At 51.2% G+C, this 23,724-nt stretch overlaps 1 protein-coding gene across 1 annotated transcript in view; it reads right to left on the minus strand.

The window, feature by feature from the left end:
* Nucleotides 1–23,724, minus strand: part of CRHR2 (corticotropin releasing hormone receptor 2) — a 189,107-nt gene that overhangs the window by 47,286 nt on the left and 118,097 nt on the right. The window contains exon 6 of the mRNA XM_075316888.1: nt 15,165–15,318. Coding sequence (XP_075173003.1) covers nt 15,165–15,318 — 154 coding nt within the window. The remainder of the gene's footprint in view (nt 1–15,164; nt 15,319–23,724) is intronic.

A 23,724-nucleotide genomic window follows, 5' to 3' on the forward strand; every position in this document is an offset into this window, starting at 1 on the left:
GAAGATGTGGATGCTCAGCCTCAGCTTCATTTATTGTCTATGCAGAGTGCAGAGTTTGGCTAGTCTTATGCTGGTGTCACACGGTACGAGATGTCGTCGGGGTCACGTCGGTAGTGACGCACATCCGGCATCGTCTAATATATTGTAGCATGTGACAGTTACGTGCGACGGTGAACGAGCAGAAATACTCACCTTCTCGCTCATCGTTGACACGTCGCTCACTTTTAAAAAATCGTCCGTCAGGTTGTTCATCGTTCCCGAGGCAGCAAACATCGCTCAGTGTGACACCCTGGGAATGCCGAACACAGCTTACCTGCATCCCGCCGGCAATGCGGAAGGAAGGAGGTGGGCGGGATGTTTACGTCCCACTCATCTCTGCCCCTCCGCTTCTATTGGCAGCGGCTGCCGTGTGACGTCGCTGTGACGCCGAATGTCCCTTCCCACTTTAGGAAGTGGACGTTCGCCGCTCACAGCGAGGTCGCCCGGGAGGTAAGTGCGCGTGACGGGGGGTTAACAACTTTGTACGACACGGGCAACTAATTGCCCGTGATGCACAAATGACGGGGGCGGGTGCAATCGCACGATAGATCGTACCGTGTGAAGCCCGCATTAGACACAATAAATGAAACAAAGGTCGGCATGCTCAATGAAAAAGAACACTGATCAAAATTAGAGAGCACTTTCAGATACCTGCATGTTCTTGGTGTTTAATCTGACACCTGTTGCTATTTTCCTTAATTATCTGACAAACCTTATGTAACTGGAGCCTAACTATCCAGCTTCTCCTGACTATGCAAAAATGGTGTGCCGTTCCAAAGTGACTGAAACCCTCCGGCAGACGGTTGTCCAGATGAAGGCCAAAGGGGTGACCCTATCAGCCATAGAAAGAGATTTCGAGAATAATACATCTTTATAACATCACAAACTCTTTCAAGTTTCCCAAAAAGGCTGGTCGCCCTCCAAAGACAAATGCAAATGAGGACAGGATAATGCAGAGAATCTCCATGGGTAATCGTTCCCATACTGCAGCTGGAATTGCTCAGCAGTTCACCACTGAACAGAGTAAGGATCTATCTTGTCATACAGTGTCATGACGTGTAAGAGCATTTGGACTGAAAGCCCACTCTGCAGTGACCAAACCCCTCATTGGCAGAAACTCAAAACCTTTGGTGAGGAGCATGTTGTGTGGACAGAGGAGAAGTGTCCACAGTTAATTTTAGTGATGAAAGCAAGTGTAATTTATTTGGGTCTGATGAGAAACATTATGTTTATTGGCAAACTGGGGAAAGACTGAACCCAAAGTGTGTTAAGAAGTCAGTGACAGGCGGTGGAGGAAGTGTCATGGTTTGAGGAATGTTTTCTGCAGCAGGAGTTGGACTTCTCATACAGATACATGGCAGAGTGAATACAAGTGTGGATCAGAACCTTCTTCACAACACGCGGCTCCTTACTTGTGTTCATCACTCAATGAGCAGCACTTTTCATGCAGGACAATGCCCCCTGTCACACAGCAAAACAGGGAAAGCAGCTCCTGAATACAATGAAATGGCCACAGCCCAGAGTCCTGATCTAAACCCAATAGAAAACCTCTGGAAAATCCTTGGTGAAAAAGTTATAGCCAAAAAACCCACAACAGTCTAAGGGGCACTTTGTACACTACGACATCGCAGGTGCGATGTCGGTGGGGTCAAATCAAATCGAAAGTGATGCACATCCGACATTGCTCTCGACATCGTAGTGTGCAAAGCATTTTTGATACGATTAATGAGCGCAAAAGCGTCATAATCGTATCATCGGTGTAGTGTCGGTCATTTCCATGAATTGGGAAAGACCGATGTTACGATGTTGTTCCTCGTTCCTGCGGCAGCACACATCACTGTGTATGAAGCCGCAGGAGCGAGGAACATCTCCTACCTGCGACCACCGGCTATGAGGAAGGAAGGAGGTGGGCGGGATGTTTACGTCCCGCTCATCTCCGCCCCTCCGCTTCTATTGGCCGCCTGCCGTGTAACGTCGCTATGACGCCGCACGACCCGCCCCCCTAAGGAAGGAGGCGGGTCGCCGGCCAGAGCGACGTCGCAGGACAGGTAAGTGCGTGTGAAGCTGCCGTAGCGATAATATTATAGTGGCATGGTGCACCCATTACACAAAACCAGAGCATGGTCATCAATGGAGATTATATTCGTTCTGATCTTACAATTTTGAACCCTAATATACAGTATATAGTACATGACATAAGGAGTCATTGGAACAGAAAACATATTACCCTGCTCTAGTGGCATGGTGCGCCCCTTACCCTGTTCTAGTGGGATGGTGCGCCCCTTACCCTGCTCTTGTGGCATGGTGCGCCCCTTACCCTGTTCTAGTGGCATGGCGCACCCCTTACCCTGTTCTAGAGCCATGGTGCGCCCCTTACCTTGTTCTAGTGGCATGGTGCACCCCTTACCCTGCTGTTGTGGCATGGTGCGCCCCTTACCCTGCTCTTGTGGCATGGTGCGCCCCTTACCCTGTTCTAGTGGCATGGGGTACCCCTTACCCTGTTCTAGTGGCATGGGGTACCCCTTACCCTGCTCTAGTGGCATGGTGTGCCCCTTACCCTGCTCTTGTGGCATGATGCACCCCTTACCCTGTTCTAGTGGCATGGTGCGCCCCTTACCCTGCTCTTGTGGCATGGTGCGCCCCTTACCCTGTTCTAGTGGCATGGTGCGCCCCTTACCCTGTTCTAGTGGCATGGTGCGCCCCTTACCCTGTTCTAGTGGCATGGTGCACCCCTTACCCTGCTTTAGTAGCATTGTGCCCTCCTTACCCTGCTCTAGTGGCATGGTGCACGCCTTACCCTGTTCTAGTGGCATGATGCGCCCCTTACCCTGTTCTAGTGGCATGGTGCACCACTTACCCTGCTCTAGTGGCATGGTGCACCCCTTACCCTGCTGTAGTAGCATTGTGCCCTCCTTACCCTGCTCTAGTGGCATGGTGCGCCCCTTACCCTGCTCTAGTGGCATGGGGTACCCCTTACCCTGTTCTAGTGGCATGGGGTACCCCTTACCCTGCTCTAGTGGCATGGTGTGCCCCTTACCCTGCTCTTGTGGCATGATGCACCCCTTACCCTGTTCTAGTGGCATGGTGCGCCCCTTACCCTCCTCTTGTGGCATGGTGCGCCCCTTACCCTGTTCTAGTGGCATGGTGCGCCCCTTACCCTGTTCTAGTGGCATGGTGCGCCCCTTACCCTGTTCTAGTGGCATGGTGCACCCCTTACCCTGCTTTAGTAGCATTGTGCCCTCCTTACCCTGCTCTAGTGGCATGGTGCACGCCTTACCCTGTTCTAGTGGCATGATGCGCCCCTTACCCTGTTCTAGTGGCATGGTGCACCACTTACCCTGCTCTAGTGGCATGGTGCACCCCTTACCCTGCTGTAGTAGCATTGTGCCCTCCTTACCCTGCTCTAGTGGCATGGTGCGCCCCTTACCCTGCTCTAGTGGCACGGTGCACCCCTTACCCTGTTCTAGTGGCATGGTGCACCCCTTACCCTGTTCTAGTGGCATGGTGCACCCCTTACCCTGTTCTAGTGGCATGGTGCACCCCTTACCCTGTTCTAGTGGCATGGTGCACCCCTTTACCCTGTTCTAGTGGCACGGTGCACCCCTTACCCTGCTCTAGTGGCATGGTGCGCTCCTTACCCTGTTCTGGTGGCATGGTGCACCCCTTACCCTGTTCTAGTGGCACGGTGCACCCCTTACCCTGCTCTAGTGGCATGGTGCGCTCCTTACCCTGTTCTAGTGGCATGGTGCACCCCTTACCCTGATCTAGTGGCATGGTGCGCCCCTTACCCTGATCTAGTGGCATGGTGCGCCCCTTACCCTGCTCTAGTGGCATGGTGCACCCCTTACCCTGCTCTAGTGGCATGGTGCACCCCTTACCCTGCTCTAGTGGCATGGTGCACCTCTTACCCTGCTCTAGTGGCATGGTGCGACCCTTACCCTGCTCTAGTGGCATGGTGCACCCCTTACCCTGCTCTAGTGGCATGGTGCACCCCTTACCCTGCTCTAGTGGCATGGTGCACCCCTTACCCTGCTCTAGTGGCACGGTGCACCCCTTACCCTGTTCTAGTGCCATGGTGCACCCCTTACCCTGCTCTAGTGGCATGGTGCACCCCTTACCCTGCTCTAGTGCCATGGTGCACCCCTTACCCTGCTCTAGTGACATGGTGCACCCCTTACCCTGCTCTAGTGGCATGGTGCACCCCTTACCCTGCTCTAGTGGCATGGTGCACCCCTTACCCTGCTCTAGTGGCATGGTGCACCCCTTACCCTGATCTAGTGGCATGGTGCACCCCTTACCCTGCTCTAGTGGCATGGTGCACCCCTTACCCTGCTCTAGTGGCATGGTGCACCCCTTACCCTGCTCTAGTGGCATGGTGCACCCCTTACCCTGTTCTAGTGGCATGGTGCGTCCCTTACCCTGCTCTAGTGGCATGGTGCACCCCTTACCCTGCTCTAGTGGCATGGTGCACCCCTTACCCTGCTCTAGTGGCATGGTGCACCCCTTACCCTGCTCTAGTGACATGGTGCACCCCTTACCCTGCTCTAGTGGCATGGTGCACCCCTTACCCTGCTCTAGTGGCATGGTGCACCCCTTACCCTGTTCTAGTGGCACGGTGCACCCCTTACCCTGTTCTAGTGGCATGGTGCACCCCTTACCCTGCTCTAGTGGCATGGTGCGTCCCTTACCCTGCTCTAGTGGCATGGTGCACCCCTTACCCTGCTCTAGTGGCATGGTGCACCCCTTACCCTGCTCTAGTGGCACGGTGCACCCCTTACCCTGCTCTAGTGGCATGGTGCGTCCCTTACCCTGCTCTAGTGGCATGGTGCACCCCTTACCCTGTTCTAGTGGCATGGTGCACCCCTTACCGTGTTCTAGTGACATGGTGCACCCCTTACCCTGCTGTAGTGGCATGGTGCACCCCTTACCCTGCTCTAGTGGCATGGTGCACCCCTTACTCTGCTCTAGTGGCATGGTGCGCCCCTTACCCTGTTCTAGTGGCATGGTGCACCCCTTACCCTGCTCTAGTGGCATGGTGCACCCCTTACCCTGTTCTAGTGGCATGGTGCGCTCCTTACTGTCACGCTCCCCGGGTCCCCTGTCACGCTCCCCGGGTCCCCTGTCACACTCCCCGGCTCCTCTTCCATGCTTACCGGCTCCCCTGCCGCGCTCCGCCGCTCCCGTGCCAGGCTTCCTGGTCCCCTGCTCCACAGCCTTCCTGCCCCATCGCCTGCGGTCCCCAGGCAGCCCGGTCCCCGCTCCCGGCGTCCGATGGCAACCCAGCTCCAGCCCGGCTCTCCTGCTTCCTCCTCACCGCTCCCTCCTCTGGCTTCTGGCACCCGGGCCGCGCGCATGCGCATTAGGGCGCGCGCGCGGTCATTGACCCTCTCTTAAAGGGCCAGCGTCCACTGACAGGAAATTGAACACGCAGGTACAGGGTATAAAGGGGTTTAATGTCCAAGTGGGCGGGGCCTGTTCTTCGTGTTTCCCAAGCTAGGAGTCAGGTCTCCTTGTGTTTCTGTGAGATACTCACCTCTCTCTCTTCTAGAGCCGATCCTGCTTCGCCACCCGGTCCTGCCAAATCCCGAACCCCGAACGCTGCCCATCTGCCATCCTGACAGTCCGTTCCATCTCTGATCCCTGCGGTGACCCGTCTGCTCGCTCCATCGGTTCCGGACTCCGCCTGACAACATCTTGGCCTCCGAACCTGAGCTCCGTCACCCGGACTACCATCAGTGACTCCGTGGCCCCAGAGACTTCTCCATTCTACTCTGTTGCACGGACTGTCCTGCTACCTGTAGTGCTCCAGCTACCGGACCCCTTACCATCATCAAGGAGTTCGGCCCAGTGGATCCACCTCCTGGGTCTGCCCGTCCACCTGGCCCTAACAGTAAGAACAGGCCATGGATCCCGCTGAAGCACTAGCAGCCCTGCAGGAGGAACTCACACGCCAGCGGGAGACTCAGACCCGCATGCTGCAATTCATGTCTTCTGTGGACGCCCGCCTGAACACGCTACAAGCGTCGGTTACATCTTCAGCATCTCGGGCTTCCACTAGACAATCCACGGCTCCAGCCCCCGTGGCAGCCTCTTCGGATGCTTCCAGACTTCGTTTGGCTTCACCACCCCGGTACGCCGGAGATCCCAAGACCTGCAGGGGATTCATAAACCAATGCTCCCTCCATTTCACGCAGCTGCCGCATTTGTTTGCCTCCGACCAAGCCAAGGTCGCGTTCATCATGTCCCATCTAGAGGGTGAGGCACTGGCGTGGATGAACCCCTTGTGGGAAAAGGAGGATCCTGTGACCACGAACATCCAGGAGTTCCTGCAGGCATTTCGTGGCACCTTTGACGAGCCCGGACGCGCCTCCGCGTCTGCCTCATCTCTTCTCCGGTTACGTCAGGGGACTCTGACGGTGGGTCAATACGCCATACGTTTTCGCACCTTGGCATCGGAACTCGGGTGGAACAACGAGGCTCTAACCGCCACCTTCTGGGAAGGACTCTCGGGTCGAATTAAAGATGAGCTGGCTGGTCGTGACGTACCGTCCACCCTGGATGCCCTGATCACCCTAGCGACCCGAGTGGACATTCGCTTTCAGGAGCGATCCAAAGAGGTGTCCCGTGAGAGACGTCCGGTACGGCATTCCTCTCCTCCGCAGAAGCCCGCCGTACTTCAGTCAACGGCATCTGGTGTCTCCGTCCACGAGCCCATGCAGATCGACCGTGTGCGGCAGTCTGAACAACGCCGAGCAGAGCGGCTCGCCAAGGGCCTCTGCTTCTACTGCGGAGAGGGCACACACCTGCTACGCTCCTGTCCAGAAAGGCCGGGAAACTCCAAAGCCTAGGGTTGGTAGGAGAGGCCACCCTAGGTGCTGGGACTCTCTCAGACCCGGTTACCTGGACTGTGCAAGTGACAACGGGAGAGACGCGGTTCACGGCTGAGGCGTACCTCGATTCTGGGGCAGCAGGCAATTTCATCCAGCAGGCCACGGTGGACAAGTACCAGGTGCCTGTTACTCCACTCGATAAACCCCTCGTGATTGCCTCTGTGGATGGGAGACCCCTCTCTGACACCATCTCGTGGATCACCAGGCCGGTCGAACTGCGTATCGGTGCCCTGCACACCGAGAACATCGCTCTCTACGTCCTTCCACACATGTCCCATCAAATCCTGCTGGGACTTCCCTGGTTACGGACACACGAACCATCAGTCAGCTGGGGTACTGGTGAAATCACCCGATGGGGCTCCTCTTGCCACGAGAAGTGTCTGAAGACCATACAACCCATCCGACGACCTCCGGTTCCAGAGTTCTTACCGGGACTGCCCTCGGCCTATTGGTCCTTTGCGGATGTCTTCGACAAAAAGGAATCAGAGGTACTTCCGCCACATCGTCCTTACGATTGTGCCATCGACCTGCTCCCGGGAACTACACCACCTCGAGGACGGATATATCCGCTGTCTCCAGCCGAAACAAGGGCCATGTCTACTTACATCACAGAGAGCCTGGCAAGGGGATTCATTCGGAGATCCTCCTCTCCTGCTGGAGCAGGCTTCTTCTTCGTTAAGAAGAAAGAAGGTGACCTACGTCCATGCATAGACTACTGGGGATTAAACCAAATCACCGTGAAAAACAAGTACCCTCTGCCGCTCATCCCCGAATTGTTTGATCGGCTTAGAGGAGCTCGTGTGTTCACCAAGTTGGATCTTCGGGGTGCCTACAACCTGGTCCGCATCCGCTCGGGGGACGAATGGAAGACCGCGTTCAATACTCGCGATGGGCACTATGAATACTGTGTGATGCCCTTCGGCCTGTGTAACGCACCAGCAGTCTTTCAGGAATTGGTGAACGACGTGTTCCGGGACCTTCTTTACATCTGTGTGGTGGTGTATCTCGATGACATCCTGGTCTTTTCTCCGGACCTCCAGACCCACAGAGAGAACGTGCAGCTGGTACTACGACGACTGAGGGAGAATCGTCTGTACGCCAAGTACGAGAAGTGTGTCTTCGAGCAGTCTTCTCTTCCCTTCCTGGGTTACGTCATCTCCGATACCGGACTGCAGATGGATCCGAAGAAGGTCTCTTCCATTCTCAACTGGCCCCCTCCTTCTGGACTGAAGGCAATCCAACGCTTTCTGGGATTCGCCAACTATTACCGCCAGTTCATCCCTCACTTCTCTGCTCTGACTGCTCCTCTCTCCGCCTTGACCAAGAAGGGGGCTAATCCAAAGGACTGGTCACCTCCGGCCGACGCCGCGTTTGGCTCTCTGAAGCGGGCATTTGCCTCCTCTCCTGTGCTCCACCGTCCGGAGTTAAACCGACAGTTCACCTTGGAGGTGGATGCCTCCTCCTCGGGAGCTGGAGCAGTGCTCATGCAGAAGTTCTCCTCCGGGAAGATGGTGACTTGCGGTTTCTTCTCCAAGAGCTTCTCAGCGCCTGAACGCAACTACACCATCGGTGACCGAGAACTATTGGCAGTCAAACTGGCTCTGGAAGAATGGTGCTACCTTCTGGAAGGAGCAGTGTACCCCGTTATTATTTACACGGACCACAAGAACCTGGAATACCTGCGGTCTGCTCAGCGACTGAACCCACGGCAAGCCAGGTGGTCCTTGTTCTTTGCCAGATTTGATTTCCAGCTCCATTTCCGACCCGCGGACAAGAATGTACGCGCAGATACCTTGTCCAGGTCTTTCATGCCCATGGAGCAGGAGGAGGAGACATCCCAGCCCATCATCTGCCCTAGTAAGATCATTCCGGTGACTCCTGTCACTCTGGCCCAAATACCGCCCGGGAAGACCTATGTCTCTGAGACTGACAGGCAAAAAGTCTTACACTGGGGCCATGCCTCGAAAATAGCCGGTCATGCTGGTCAGAAGAGAACATGGAGTACGATTGTACGTCATTACTGGTGGCCATCCCTTCGCACGGACGTCGCTTCTTTTGTCTCAGCCTGCTCCTCTTGTGCCAGGAATAAGACGCCCAAACATCTGCCATATGGCCGTCTTCTGCCTCTGCCTATACCCTCAGTACCGTGGCAACACGTTGCGATGGACTTTATTACGGACTTGCCATTGTCCTCCGGACACACAGTCATATGGGTCGTGGTGGATCGGTTCTCTAAAATGGCTCATTTCGTCCCTATGGCTGGACTGCCCTCTGCCCAGGAACTCGCTGACGCCTATGTACAACACATCTTCCGCTTGCATGGCTTTCCATCACACATTGTGTCCGACAGAGGAACTCAGTTCACCTCCCGCTTCTGGAGGGCTCTCTGCAAACATATGGGAGTGATTCTGGACTTTTCTTCAGCCTACCATCCTCAGTCGAACGGCCAAGTGGAACGGGTCAATCAGATCTTGACCTCCTTCTTACGTCACTACGTCAACGCCCATCATGACGACTACTGGTCCGCGCTTCTTCCTTGGGCTGAATTCTCCCATAACCACCACGTCAGTGAGTCCTCCTCCAGCTCTCCCTTCCATGTCGTTTACGGACTTCAGCCTTCCGTCCCATTACCTGTATCCTCTTCCTCGGATGTCTCTGCTGCTGATGCTGTAGCCCGTGACTTTGCAACCATTTGGGACTCTGTTAAGGCGTCCCTTGGACGTGCTTCCCTGCGGATGAAAAGACACGCAGACAAGAGGCGTCTGGACCCTCCGTGTTTCTCTCCAGGAGATCTCGTCTGGCTTGCTTCCAAGTACGTCCGATTGAAGCTACCATCCTACAAGCTGGGGCCTCGTTACATCGGGCCGTTTAAAGTCCTTGGCAAGATCAATGAGGTCTCCTACAAGCTGCAGCTCCCGGCCACGATGAAGATACCCAACTCCTTCCACGTCTCCCTGCTCAAGCCGGTTGTCCTTGGTCCCTTCTCCGCTGCTGCCAGTTCGGCTCCTCCTCCTATTGCCGATGACGACATCTATGCGGTAAGGGATATCGTGGCCATGAAAACTGTACGGGGCCGACAGTTCTTCCTGGTGGACTGGGCAGGCTATGGTCCTGAGGATAGGTCCTGGGAACCCCGGGAGAATGTGGGTACTCCTTTAATCCGTGCCTTCCTGTCCCGGTTGCGGGGAGGGGGGCGTGGGGGGGGTACTGTCACGCTCCCCGGGTCCCCTGTCACGCTCCCCGGGTCCCCTGTCACACTCCCCGGCTCCTCTTCCATGCTTACCGGCTCCCCTGCCGCGCTCCGCCGCTCCCGTGCCAGGCTTCCTGGTCCCCTGCTCCACAGCCTTCCTGCCCCATCGCCTGCGGTCCCCAGGCAGCCCGGTCCCCGCTCCCGGCGTCCGAAGGCAACCCAGCTCCAGCCCGGCTCTCCTGCTTCCTCCTCACCGCTCCCTCCTCTGGCTTCTGGCATCCGGGCCGCGCGCATGCGCATTAGGGCGCGCGCGGTCATTGACCCTCTCTTAAAGGGCCAGCGTCCACTGACAGGAAATTGAACACGCAGGTACAGGGTATAAAGGGGTTTAATGTCCAAGTGGGCGGGGCCTGTTCTTCGTGTTTCCCAAGCTAGGAGTCAGGTCTCCTTGTGTTTCTGTGAGATACTCACCTCTCTCTCTTCTAGAGCCGATCCTGCTTCGCCACCCGGTCCTGCCGAATCCCGAACCCCGAACGCTGACTATCTGCCATCCTGACAGTCCGTTCCATCTCTGATCCCTGCGGTGACCCGTCTGCTCGCTCCATCGGTTCCGGACTCCGCCTGACAACATCTTGGCCTCCGAACCTGAGCTCCGTCACCCGGACTACCATCAGTGACTCCGTGGTCCCAGGGACTTCTCCATTCTACTCTGTTGCACGGACTGTCCTGCTACCTGTAGTGCTCCAGCTACCGGACCCCTTACCATCATCAAGGAGTTCGGCCCAGTGGATCCACCTCCTGGGTCTGCCCGTCCACCTGGCCCTAACACTTACCCTGTTCTAGTGGCATGGTGCACCCCTTACCCTGATCTAGTGGCATGGTGCGCCCCTTACCCTGCTCTAGTGGCATGGTGCACCCCTTACCCTGCTCTAGTGGCATGGTGCGACCCTTACCCTGCTCTAGTGGCATGGTGCGCCCCTTACCCTGCTCTAGTGACACGGTGCACCTCTTACCCTGCTCTAGTGGCACGGTGCACCCCTTACCCTGCTCTAGTGGCACGGTGCACCCCTTACCCTGTTCTAGTGGCATGGTGCACCCCTTAACCTGCTCTAGTGGCATGGTGCCCCCCTTACCCTGCTCTAGTGGCACGGTGCACCCCTTACCCTGCTCTAGTGGTATGGTGCACCCCTTACCCTGCTCTAGTGGCATGGTGCACCCCTTACCCTGCTCTAGTGGCATGGTGCACCCCTTACCCTGCTCTAGTGGCATGGTGCACCCCTTACCCTGCTCTAGTGGCATGGTGCACCCCTTACCCTGCTCTAGTGGCACGGTGCACCCCTTACCCTGCTCTAGTGGCACGGTGCACCCCTTACCCTGCTCTAGTGGCACGGTGCGCCCCTTACCCTGCTCTAGTGGCATGGTGCACCCCTTACCCTGTTCTAGTGGCATGGTGCACCCCTTACCCTGCTCTAGTGGCATGGTGCACCCCTTACCCTGATCTAGTGGCATGGTGCGCCCCTTACCCTGTTCTAGTGGCATGGTGCACCCCTTACCCTGCTCTAGTGGCATGGTGCACCCATTACACAAAACCGGAGCATGGTCATCAATGTAGATTACATTATTTCTGAAAAAAGCAGTGATCTTACAATTTTGAACCCTAATATACAGTATACAGTACATGACATAAGGAGTCATTGGAACAGAAAAAAAAAGAGATCTGCAACTGGTAGAAAAAAAGAGGAAAAAAACACCTTAAAAATTGCATGGGAAGAGGAGAGGATTATTACACAGCACTTAGCTCAGTAATAGGAAGTTGGCTTTATAACAGGCTGAACATTATTTCACACACATCAAAGGAACAGTATTGTAAATGTAGCAGCCTGTCAGTGCAGGAAATATCCCCTGATTTCAAGGTGCATATTTCAATTTTATTGGAAATACTGGGTTTGCTAACACTTTAGAAGAGACCCAACAAGGGACTCATTATATATACAGTCATATGAAAAAGTTTGGGCACCCCTATTAATGTTAACCTTGTTTCTTTATAACAATTTGGGTTTTTGCTATTTCAGTGTCATATATCTAATAACTGATGGACTGAGTAATATTTCTGGATTGAAATGAGGTTTATTGTACTAACAGAAAATGTGCAATCCGCATTTAAACACAATTTGACCGGTGCATAAGTATGTGCACCTCAACATAAAAGTGACATTAATACTTTGTAGATCCTCCTTTTGCAGAAATCCCAGCCTCTAGTCGCTTCCTGTAGCTTTTAATGAGTTCCTGGATCCTGGATGAAGGTAGATTTGACCATTCCTGTTTACAAAACAATTCCAGTTCAGTTAAGTTTGATGGTCGCCGAGCATGGACAGCCGCTTCACATCATCCCACAGATTTTCAATGATATTCAGGTCTGGGGACTGGGATGGCCATTCCAGAACATTGTAATTGTTCCTCTGCATGAATGCCTGAGTAGATTTGGAGCGGTGTTTTGGATCATTGTCTTGCTGAAATATCCATCCCCTGCGTAAGTCCAACTTCGTCACTGATTCTTGCACATTATTGTCAAGAATCTGCTGATACTGAGTTGAATCCATGCGACCCTCAACTGTAACAAGATTCCCGGTGCCGGCATTGGCCACACAGCCCCAAAGCATGATGGAACCTCCACCAAATCTTACTGTGGGTAGCAAGTGCTTTTCTTGGAATGCCGTGTTTTTTTGCCTCCATGCATAATGCCTTTTTGTATGACCAAACAACTCAATCTTTGTTTCATCAGTCCACAGGACCTTTTTCCAAAATGTAACTGGCTTGTCCAAATGTGCTTTTGCACACCTCAGGCGACTCTGTTTGTGGCGTGCTTGCAGAAACGGCTTCTTTCACATCATTCTCCCATACAGCTTCTCCTTGTGCAACGTGCGCTGTATTGTTGACCGATGCACATTGACACCATCTGCAGCAAGATGAAGCTGCAGGTCTTTGGAGGTGGTCTGTGGATTGTCCTTGACTGTTCTCACCATTCTTCTTCTCTGCCTTCCTGATAGTTTTCTTGGCCTGCCACTCCTGGGCTTAACAAGAACTGTACCTGTGTTCTTCCATTTCCTTACTATGTTCCTCACAGTGGAAACTGACAGTTTAAATCTCTGAGACAACTTTTTGTACCTTCCCCTGAACAACTATATTGAATAATCTTTGTTTTCAGATCATTTGAGAGTTGTTTTGAGGAGCCCATGATGCCACTCTTCATAGGAGATTCACATAGGAGAACAACTTGCAAGTGGCCACCTTAAATACCTTTTCTCATGATTGGATGCACCTGCCTATGAAGTTCAAAGCTCAATGAGGTTACAAAACCAATTTAGTGCTTTAGTAAGTCAGTAAAAAGTAGTTAGGAGTGTTCAAATCAAGAAATTGATAAGGGTGCCCATACTTTTGCACCGGTCAAATTTTGTTTAAATGCAGATTGCACATTTTCTGTTAGTACAATAAACCTCATTTCAATCCAGAAATATTACTCAGTCCATCAGTTATTAGATATATGACACTGAAATAGCAAAAACCCAAATTGTTATAAAGAAAAAAGGTTAACATTAATAGGGGTGCCCAAACTTTTTCATATGACTGTATGCACACAGACACACACATACAGCTCTGGCAAACATTAAGAGACCGCTGCAATATTTTCATTTTTTCTGATTTTTCTCTTTATATTTTTGAGTAAAATGTAAATTGTTCTTTACTCTATAAACTCCTGACGGATTTCCAAGCAATAAATGTTGTATTTATTTTCTGAAAATGAGAAATGGTGAAAATAACAGAACAATGCACAGAATGCACAGCGCTTTCACACCTCAAATAATGCCAAGAAAACAAGTTCATAATGATTTAGAAACAACAATACTAATAATGTTTTACCTCAGGAATATTCAGAAATCAATATTTTGTGGAAAAAAACACGATTTTAATCCCAGCTTTCCTGCGTCTTGGCTGCTTTCCACCAGTCTTCACACGGCTTTTGGGTGACCTTATGCCACTCCTGGTGCTATAATGTAAGCAGTTCTTCTTTGTTTGATGGCTTGTGACTATTCATCTTACTCTTGATTACATTCCAGAGGTTTTCAATGGGGTTCAGGTCTGGAGATTGGGCTGGCCATGACAGGGTTTTGATGTGGTGGTCCTTCATCCACACATTGATAGACCTAGCTGTGTGACATGGCACATTGTCCTGCTGGAAAAAACAGTCCTCAGAGTTGGGGAACATTGCCTGAGCAGAAGGAAGCAACTGTTTTTCCAGGATAACCTTGTATGTGGCTTGATTGCGTCCTTTGCAAAGTTTAATCTGCCCAATTCCAGCCTTGCAGCAGCATCCCCAGATCATCACCGATCCTCCACCAAATTTCACAGTGGGTGCAGGACACTGTGGCTTGTACGCCTCTCCAGGTTTCTGTCTAACCATTAGATGACCAGGTGTTGGGCAAAGCTGAAAATTAGACTCATCAGAGAAGATTACCTTACTCCAGTCCTCTATAGTCCAATCCTTATGGTCTTTGGCAAACTTCAGCCTGGCTCTCCTTTGCCTCTCATTGATGAAAGGCTTTTTTCTAGCTTTACATGACTTGAGCCCCGCATTTAGGAGCCTGTTATGAACTGATCTTGCCGTGCACTTCACCCCGGCTGCCATTTGCCATTCCTTTTGTAGGTCACTTGATGTCATCCTGCGGTTGCTGAGCGACATTCGAATAAGACGACGGTCATCCCGGTCAGTGGAGAGTCGCTTTCGCCCTCTGCCGGGCTGTACTCTGGTTGGAATTCAACTGACACTGGAATGTAACGGCTCAGACATGTAGAGAAGCTGATTTTTATAAAAATGTGGAGCGGTCACTTAATTTTTATATATATATATACACACACACATACACATACATAGAAACAGTCTCAGGACCATTGGTGAGATCTTCTGGATAGTGGAAATAATGTGATAAAATGCATATTCTCCCATATATTATATATAGAATACACAGAAAAGTAAAGCCGCTACTTACACCATCCTATAAAGAGGAAGACCCACTTGCGCAGCTTGTCTGTGGAGTAAGTCATCACTATGGCCGTGTGGAGGTAGCAGCCTTCAACGAACATCCAGAAAAAGTTGGTCACCACAAAGTAATTGTAAATAGTTGTGATACATCGACACCAGATCTGAAAAATGAAAAGAGAGAGCTAAGATATAACATAGAATAATGTAATATAATACAGTTAGTGATTAGGTGTTGTCAGAATTTTTTTTTTTTAAAAAAAAAACTTTTTGCCAATATTTTTCACAGCACAATCTTTATTAAAAACAAAACAAAACAAAAGAGAAATCAGTAATCTTCAATTTTTTAATGTCCAGTGGAGCTATTTTAGAGCCATGCTTCCTGTCCTTTTAAGGAGAGTTTTTTAACAGGCTCATTATCATCAGAGACAGGATTACAATAACAGGTAACACCTTTATACATAACATTAACCATTCACATTAGGTGATATCACAACTCACCTCCTCCTCCTTCTGTACAATGACTGATTACACCTCTATATAGAGCAGATAACACAGGATCCCCCATTTACAATTGGTGGTTTCACAGCTCACCTTCTCCTCCTCCTGTACAATCACTGATAACACCTCTATATACAGTAGATATCACATGCTTCACAATTCACAATAGGTGATGTCACAGCTCACCTCCTCATCCTCCTACTGTACAATCACTGATAACACCTCTATATACAGTAGATATCACAGGATTCACAATTCACAATAGGTGATGTCACAGCTCACCTCCTCCTATATAATGACTGATAACACTTCTATATACAGTAAATATCACAGGATTCACCATTCACACAAGGCGATGTCACAGCTCACCTCCTCTTTATGTACAATGACTGATAATAACTTTATATACAGCAGATAACACACGATCCACCATTCACAATAGCTGATATCACAGCTCACCTCCTCCCCCTCCTGTACAATGACTGATAACACCTCTGTATATAGCAGATAACATAGGATTCACCATTCATAATAGGTGATTTCACAGCTCACCTCCTCCCCCTCCTGAACAATGACTGATAACACCTCTGTATACAGCAGATAACATAGGATTCACTATTCACAATAAATGTCACAGCTCACCTCCTCCTCCTCCTGAACAATGTCTGATAACACCTCTGTATACAGCAGATAACATAGGATTCACCCTTCACAATAGATGTCACAGCTCACCCCCCTCCTGGACAATGACTGATAACACCTCTATATACAGCACACAGCTCATAATCCACCATTCATGGCTGAAAGCTGTGCTTAATACAAGTCTGTGCAGCACGTAGAGGCCGTTAATTGTACTAGTGAGTTACATTTGCTCATTTCAATTTATTTTTTTCCCCACAACTGATCTGTAAGGAGCCAGCACCTCCCCAAGCCCCCTGTATGCAAGATAAAGGGGCAAAAGCTGCTGAAATCACAGATACTCTAGAGTCGCAAGTCAACCGTTCTGGTTTGGATAAAAATAAAGGGTTAATAATCACTTTCTGCTTCTCCTAAAGAAATGAGTGCAATGAGTGCGCGGATCGTGGCTTTAATTATACATTCGGTGTAAATGAGAATCCGCGGCTTCAGGAAATGTCTTTTGCTTGAGTTGTGATGGAATAATTTGTACTTGGGAAACTTCTGAACCTGTCGGCGGGGACTGAAATCCGGGAGGAAAAGAGACTAGTAATCTGGTGTCATCAGCCACAAGAAACAACACATGCGTAAAGCAATTAGGGATGAGCGGACCGTGGATGTTCGGGTTCACCAAGTTTGAGTGGACTTTAGTTAAAAGTTCGGTCCAGGATTTGCATTGGGCTGCAGAAGGGAGCAAAATAGGGGCAATTGCCCTGCAAACAAATGATGTGGGCTCCTGCCTAATTTTGATACCCAGCACAGGTAAAGCAGACAACCGCGGACTACAACCCCCAGCAATCTGCTTTACCGTGACAGGTTATAAAAAATAGAGAGGATCCCAATACATGTATCCCAAGCCTACTCATTCCCTAAATTTATGTACTGATCCAAAGTTATATTGTATCTCTAGTCACATCCAGAGCTGCAGTCACAATCTATTAGTCTGCCCTTTATTTGTGTATCAATAAATCGGGAAATATTTGTTTGTTGCCCTGACTATGCAGTCCTTGTTGTAACCACTACATATTCAATTTGGTATTGCAACAGAACACACAAGTAACTAAGACAAGTGTAGACTCTGAACTAGTGATGAGCGGGCACTACCATGCTCGGGTGCTCAGTACTGGTAACTAGTGATGAGTGGGCACTACCATGCTCGGGTGCTCAGTACTGGTAACTAGTGATGAGCGGGCACTACCATGCTCAGGTGCTCAGTACTGGTAACTAGTGATGAGCGGGCACTACCATGCTCGGGTGCTCGGTACTGGTAACTAGTGATGAGTGAGCACTACCATGCTCAGGTGCTCAGTACTGGTAACTAGTGATGAGCGGGCACTACCATGCTCAGGTGCTCAGTACTGGTAACTAGTGATGAGCGGGCACTACCATGCTCGGGTGCTCAGTACTGGTAACTAGTGATGAGTGAGCACTACCATGCTCAGGTGCTCAGTACTGGTAACTAGTGATGAGTGAGCACTACCATGCTCAGGTGCTCAGTACTGGTAACTAGTGATGAGCGGGCACTACCATGCTCGTGTGCTCAGTACTGGTAACTAGTGATGAGCGGGCACTACCATGCTCGGGTGCTCAGTACTCGTAACTAGTGATGAGCGGGCACTACCATGCTCAGGTGCTCAGTACTGGTAACTAGTGATGAGCGGGCACTACCATGCTCGGGTGCTCAGTACTCGTAACTAGTGATGAGCGGGCACTACCATGCTCGGGTGCTCAGTACTCGTAACTAGTGATGAGCGGGCACTACCATGCTCGGGTGCTCAGTACTCGTAACTAGTGATGAGCAGGCACTACCATGCTCTGGTGCTCAGTACTCGTAACTAGTGATGAGCGGGCACTACCATGCTCGGGTGCTCGGTACTCGTAACTAGTGATGAGTGAGCCCTACCATGCTCAGGTGCTCAGTACTGGTAACTAGTGATGAGCGGGCACTACCACGGTCGGGTGCTCAGTACTCGTAACTAGTGATGTTTGGGCACTACCATGCTCGGGTGCTCGGTACTCGTAACTAGTGATCAGTGAGCACTACCATGCTCGGGTGCTCGGTACTCGTAACTAGTGATGAGTGGGCACTACCATGCTCGGGTGCTCAGTTCTCGTAACTAGTGATGAGCGGGCACTACCATGCTCGGGTGCTCGGTACTCGTAACTAGTGATGAGTGAGCACTACCATGCTCAGGTGCTCAGTACTGGTAACTAGTGATGAGTGAGCACTACCATGCTCAGATGCTCGGTACTGGTAACTAGTGATGAGCGGGCACTACCATTGTCGGGTGCTCGGTACTCGTAACTAGTGATGAGTGAGCACTACCATGCTCAGGTGCTCGGTACTCGTAACTAGTGATGAGCGGGCACTACCATGCTCGGGTGCTCAGTACTGGTAACTAGTGATGAGCGGGCACTACCATTGTCGGGTGCTCGGTACTCGTAACTAATGATGAGCGGGCACTACCATGCTCGGGTGCTCAGTACTCGTAACTAGTGATGAGTGAGCCCTACCATGCTCAGGTGCTCAGTACTGGTAACTAGTGATTAGTGAGCACTACCATGCTCGGGTGCTCAGTACTCGTAACTAGTGATGAGCGGGCACTACCACGGTCGGGTGCTCAGTACTCGTAACTAGTGATGATTGGGCACTACCATGCTCGGGTGCTCGGTATTCGTAACTAGTGATCAGTGAGCACTACCATGCTCAGGCGCTCAGTACTGGTAACTAGTGATGAGTGAGCACTACCATGCTCGGGTGCTCGGTACTCGTAACTAGTGATGAGCGGGCACTACCATGCTCGGGTGCTCAGTACTGGTAACTAGTGATGAGCGGGCACTACCATTGTCGGGTGCTCGGTACTCGTAACTAATGATGAGCGGGCACTACCATGCTCGGGTGCTCAGTACTCGTAACTAGTGATGAGCGGGCACTAGCATGCTCGGGTGCTCTGTACTCGTAACTAGTGATGAGCGGACACTACTATGCTCGGGTGCTCAGCACTCATAACTAGTGATGAGTGGGCACTACAATGCTCGGGTGCTCTGTACTCGTAACTAGAGATGAGCGGGCACTACCATGCTCGGTGTCATGTAAAACTGTTGAAGGGTCTTCACCCCCCTCATTTCCAGCATCAGCTACAGATCGTCATGACGATTCTCTGATCGGCCTGAAAGCTTAAGGTATTTACGACATGGGTGAGGGTACATCTACAGAAAAAGTAGATGCAGAGAAAGACAATCCTTTGTGCTATTGGCGGGAAAACTTCCAAAGCAGGTTTTAAGTGCTGCTTTAATGCTAGAAAAATGGAAAACATATTGCCAGAATCCCTGTGTCGTGCGGAACCCAGCGCACCGTCTCACCCGACGGGGAGATCGCTGGAATCACAACCAATTAGTATTGGCCAGTAAAATCGTACTAGAGGCGTTGTGTTTGGTATCAATGTAAATGTAAAATCAAGATATAAAATATGACGCTATTATCTTTCACCTGTGTGACCCAGGAGCAAAGATATTGGAAACCCTAGAATTACGAAACTTTGTGAACATCTCAAGCCCAGCCCACAAGAGACTGTAAAATGATGTCACAGGCAAGGGGGGGCTAGCCAGGGTATAAGAGACAGCTCCTGTCTGGGGGGCTGAGTCAGTACTTGGAGGGCATCATGAAGGGTGATGCTGGCCGTTCTGCTACCATCTTGGAGTTCCCTCCACTCCCTAAGTAGACGCCACTTCTATGGCACATGCTTAGTAAGTTTCACGTTTTATACCTTTTACTTTATGTAACTTTCTATACTGTATGTCTATTATTCCCTTTTGTAAATTCTTGTATATTTTTTAAACACTGCCTATTTTCGGAGTAAATATATAAAATTTAATAGTTCTTTCCTCATGCTTTATATACGAATCCAAAATCCCGAAGGGCCTTATGCTATCTGTAACGGGTCCCCAGCTATCCCGAAAAGCTGGGTGGTGGCAGCGTAATTGTTATTGCATAGAATTATTGGAGTGCTATCATTAAGGGTACCGAGGATATATATATTCCATTAGCCGGAATCGGTGATACATACATTTACCCTTGCTGTGAGACCTCCAATATTTGGCATTATTAGCTCAGCAGCCTCATCTTATGCATTGTCCTGCAGTTCCAAAAGTGGCCTGCAGACAAGGGGGGCGCTAGCGAGTAGTCGTGTTTGTGACAAATCAGTGAACAGCTGCGGATTTCTGAGTGAATTCCCTGCCTGTTCATGACACTCGGGTGCTCTGTACTGGTAACTAGTGATGAGCGGGCACTACCATGCTCGGGTGCTCTGTCTCGTAACTAGTGATGAGTGGGCACTACCATGCTCGGGTCTTGTAACTAGAACTAGTGATGAGCGGGCACTACCATGCTCGGGTCTTGTAACTAGAACTAGTGATGAGCGGGCACTACCATGCTCGGGTGCTCTGTCTCGTAACTAGTGATAAGCGGGCACTACCATGCTCTGGTCTTGTAACTAGAACTAGTGATGAGTGGGCACTACCATGCTCAGGTCTTGTAACTAGAACTAGTGATGAGCGGGCACTACCATGCTCGGGTGCTCAGTACTGGTAACTAGTGATGAGCGGGCACTACCATGCTCGGGTGCTCTGTCTCGTAACTAGTGATGAGCGGGCACTACCATGCTCGGGTGCTCAGTACTGGTAACTAGTGATGAGCGGGCACTACCATGCTCGGGTGCTCTGTCTTGTAACTAGTGATGAGTGGGCACTACCATGCTCTGGTCTTGTAACTAGAACTAGTGATGAGCGGGCACTACCATGCTCAGGTCTTGTAACTAGAACTAGTGATGAGCGGGCACTACCATGCTCGGGTGCTCAGTACTGGTAACTAGTGATGAGCGGGCACTACCATGCTCGGGTGCTCTGTCTCGTAACTAGTGATGAGCGGGCACTACCATGCTCGTGTGCTCAGTACTGGTAACTAGTGATGAGCGGGCACTACCATGTTCGGGTGCTCAGTACTCGTAACTAGTGATGAGCGGGCACTACCATGGTCGTGTGCTCAGTACTGGTAACTAGTGATGAGCGGGCACTACCATGCTCGGGTGCTCAGTACTGGTAACTAGCGATGAGCGGGCACTACCATGCTCGGGTCTTGTAACTAGAACTAGTGATGAGCGAGCACTACCATGCTCGGGTCTTATAACTAGAACTAGTGATGAGCGGGCACTACCATGCTCGGGTCTTATAACTAGAACTAGTGATGAGCGGGCACTACCATGCTCGGGTGCTCGGTACTGGTAACTAGTGATGAGCGGGCACTACCATGCTCGGGTGCTCGGTACTGGTAACTAGTGATGAGCGGACACTACCATGCTCAGGTGCTCAGTACTGGTAACTAGTGATGAGCGGGCACTACCATGCTCGGGTGCTCAGTACTGGTAACTAGTGATGAGCGGGCATTACCATGCTCGAGTGCTCAGTACTGGTAACTAGTGATGAGCGGGCACTACCATGCTCAGGTGCTCAGTACTGGTAACTAGTGATGAGCGGGCACTACCATGCTCGGGTGCTCAGTACTTGTAACTAGTGATGAGCGGGCACTACCATGCTCGGGTGCTCGGTACTGGTAACTAGTGATGAGCGGACACTACCATGCTCAGGTGCTCAGTACTGGTAACTAGTGATGAGCGGGCACTACCATGCTCAGGTGCTCAGTACTGGTAACTAGTGATGAGCGGGCACTACCATGCTCGGGTGCTCAGTACTTGTAACTAGTGATGAGCGGGCACTACCATGCTCGGGTGCTCGGTACTGGTAACTAGTGATGAGCGGACACTACCATGCTCAGGTGCTCAGTACTGGTAACTAGTGATAAGCGGGCACTACCATGCTCGGGTGCTCGGTACTGGTAACTAGTGATGAGCGGACACTACCATGCTCAGGTGCTCAGTACTGGTAACTAGTGATGAGCGGGCACTACCATGCTCGGGTGCTCGGTACTGGTAACTAGTGATGAGCGGACACTACCATGCTCGGGTGCTCAGTACTGGTAACTAGTGATGAGCGGGCACTACCATGCTCGGGTGCTCAGTACTGGTAACTAGTGATGAGCGAGCACTACCATGCTCAGGTGCTCAGTACTGGTAACTAGTGATGAGCGGGCACTACCATGCTCGGGTGCTCAGTACTGGTAACTAGTGATGAGCGGGCACTACCATGCTCGGGTGCTCTGTCTCGTAACTAGTGATGAGCGGGCACTACCATGCTCGTGTGCTCAGTACTGGTAACTAGTGATGAGTGGGCACTACCATGCTCGGGTGCTCAGTACTCGTAACTAGTGATGAGTGGGCACTACCATGCTCGTGTGCTCAGTACTGGTAACTAGTGATGAGCGGGCACTACCATGCTCGGGTGCTCAGTACTGGTAACTAGTGATGAGCGGGCACTACCATGCTCGGGTCTTGTAACTAGAACTAGTGATGAGCGAGCACTACCATGCTCGGGTCTTATAACTAGAACTAGTGATGAGCGGGCACTACCATGCTCGGGTCTTATAACTAGAACTAGTGATGAGCGGGCACTACCATGCTCGGGTGCTCGGTACTGGTAACTAGTGATGAGCGGGCACTACCATGCTCGGGTGCTCGGTACTGGTAACTAGTGATGAGCGGACACTACCATGCTCAGGTGCTCAGTACTGGTAACTAGTGATGAGCGGGCACTACCATGCTCGGGTGCTCAGTACTGGTAACTAGTGATGAGCGGGCATTACCATGCTCGAGTGCTCAGTACTGGTAACTAGTGATGAGCGGGCACTACCATGCTCAGGTGCTCAGTACTGGTAACTAGTGATGAGCGGGCACTACCATGCTCGGGTGCTCAGTACTTGTAACTAGTGATGAGCGGGCACTACCATGCTCGGGTGCTCGGTACTGGTAACTAGTGATGAGCGGACACTACCATGCTCAGGTGCTCAGTACTGGTAACTAGTGATAAGCGGGCACTACCATGCTCGGGTGCTCGGTACTGGTAACTAGTGATGAGCGGACACTACCATGCTCAGGTGCTCAGTACTGGTAACTAGTGATGAGCGGGCACTACCATGCTCGGGTGCTCGGTACTGGTAACTAGTGATGAGCGGACACTACCATGCTCGGGTGCTCAGTACTGGTAACTAGTGATGAGCGGGCACTACCATGCTCGGGTGCTCAGTACTGGTAACTAGTGATGAGCGAGCACTACCATGCTCAGGTGCTCAGTACTGGTAACTAGTGATGAGCGGGCACTACCATGCTCAGGTGCTCAGTACTGGTAACTAGTGATGAGTGGGCACTACCATGCTCGGGTGCTCAGTACTGGTAACTAGTGATGAGCGGGCACTACCATGCTCGGGTGCTCAGTACTGGTAACTA

The sequence above is a fragment of the Anomaloglossus baeobatrachus genome, chromosome 6, assembly GCF_048569485.1.
Source record: "Anomaloglossus baeobatrachus isolate aAnoBae1 chromosome 6, aAnoBae1.hap1, whole genome shotgun sequence".
NCBI classification, from domain to species: Eukaryota; Metazoa; Chordata; class Amphibia; order Anura; family Aromobatidae; genus Anomaloglossus; species Anomaloglossus baeobatrachus.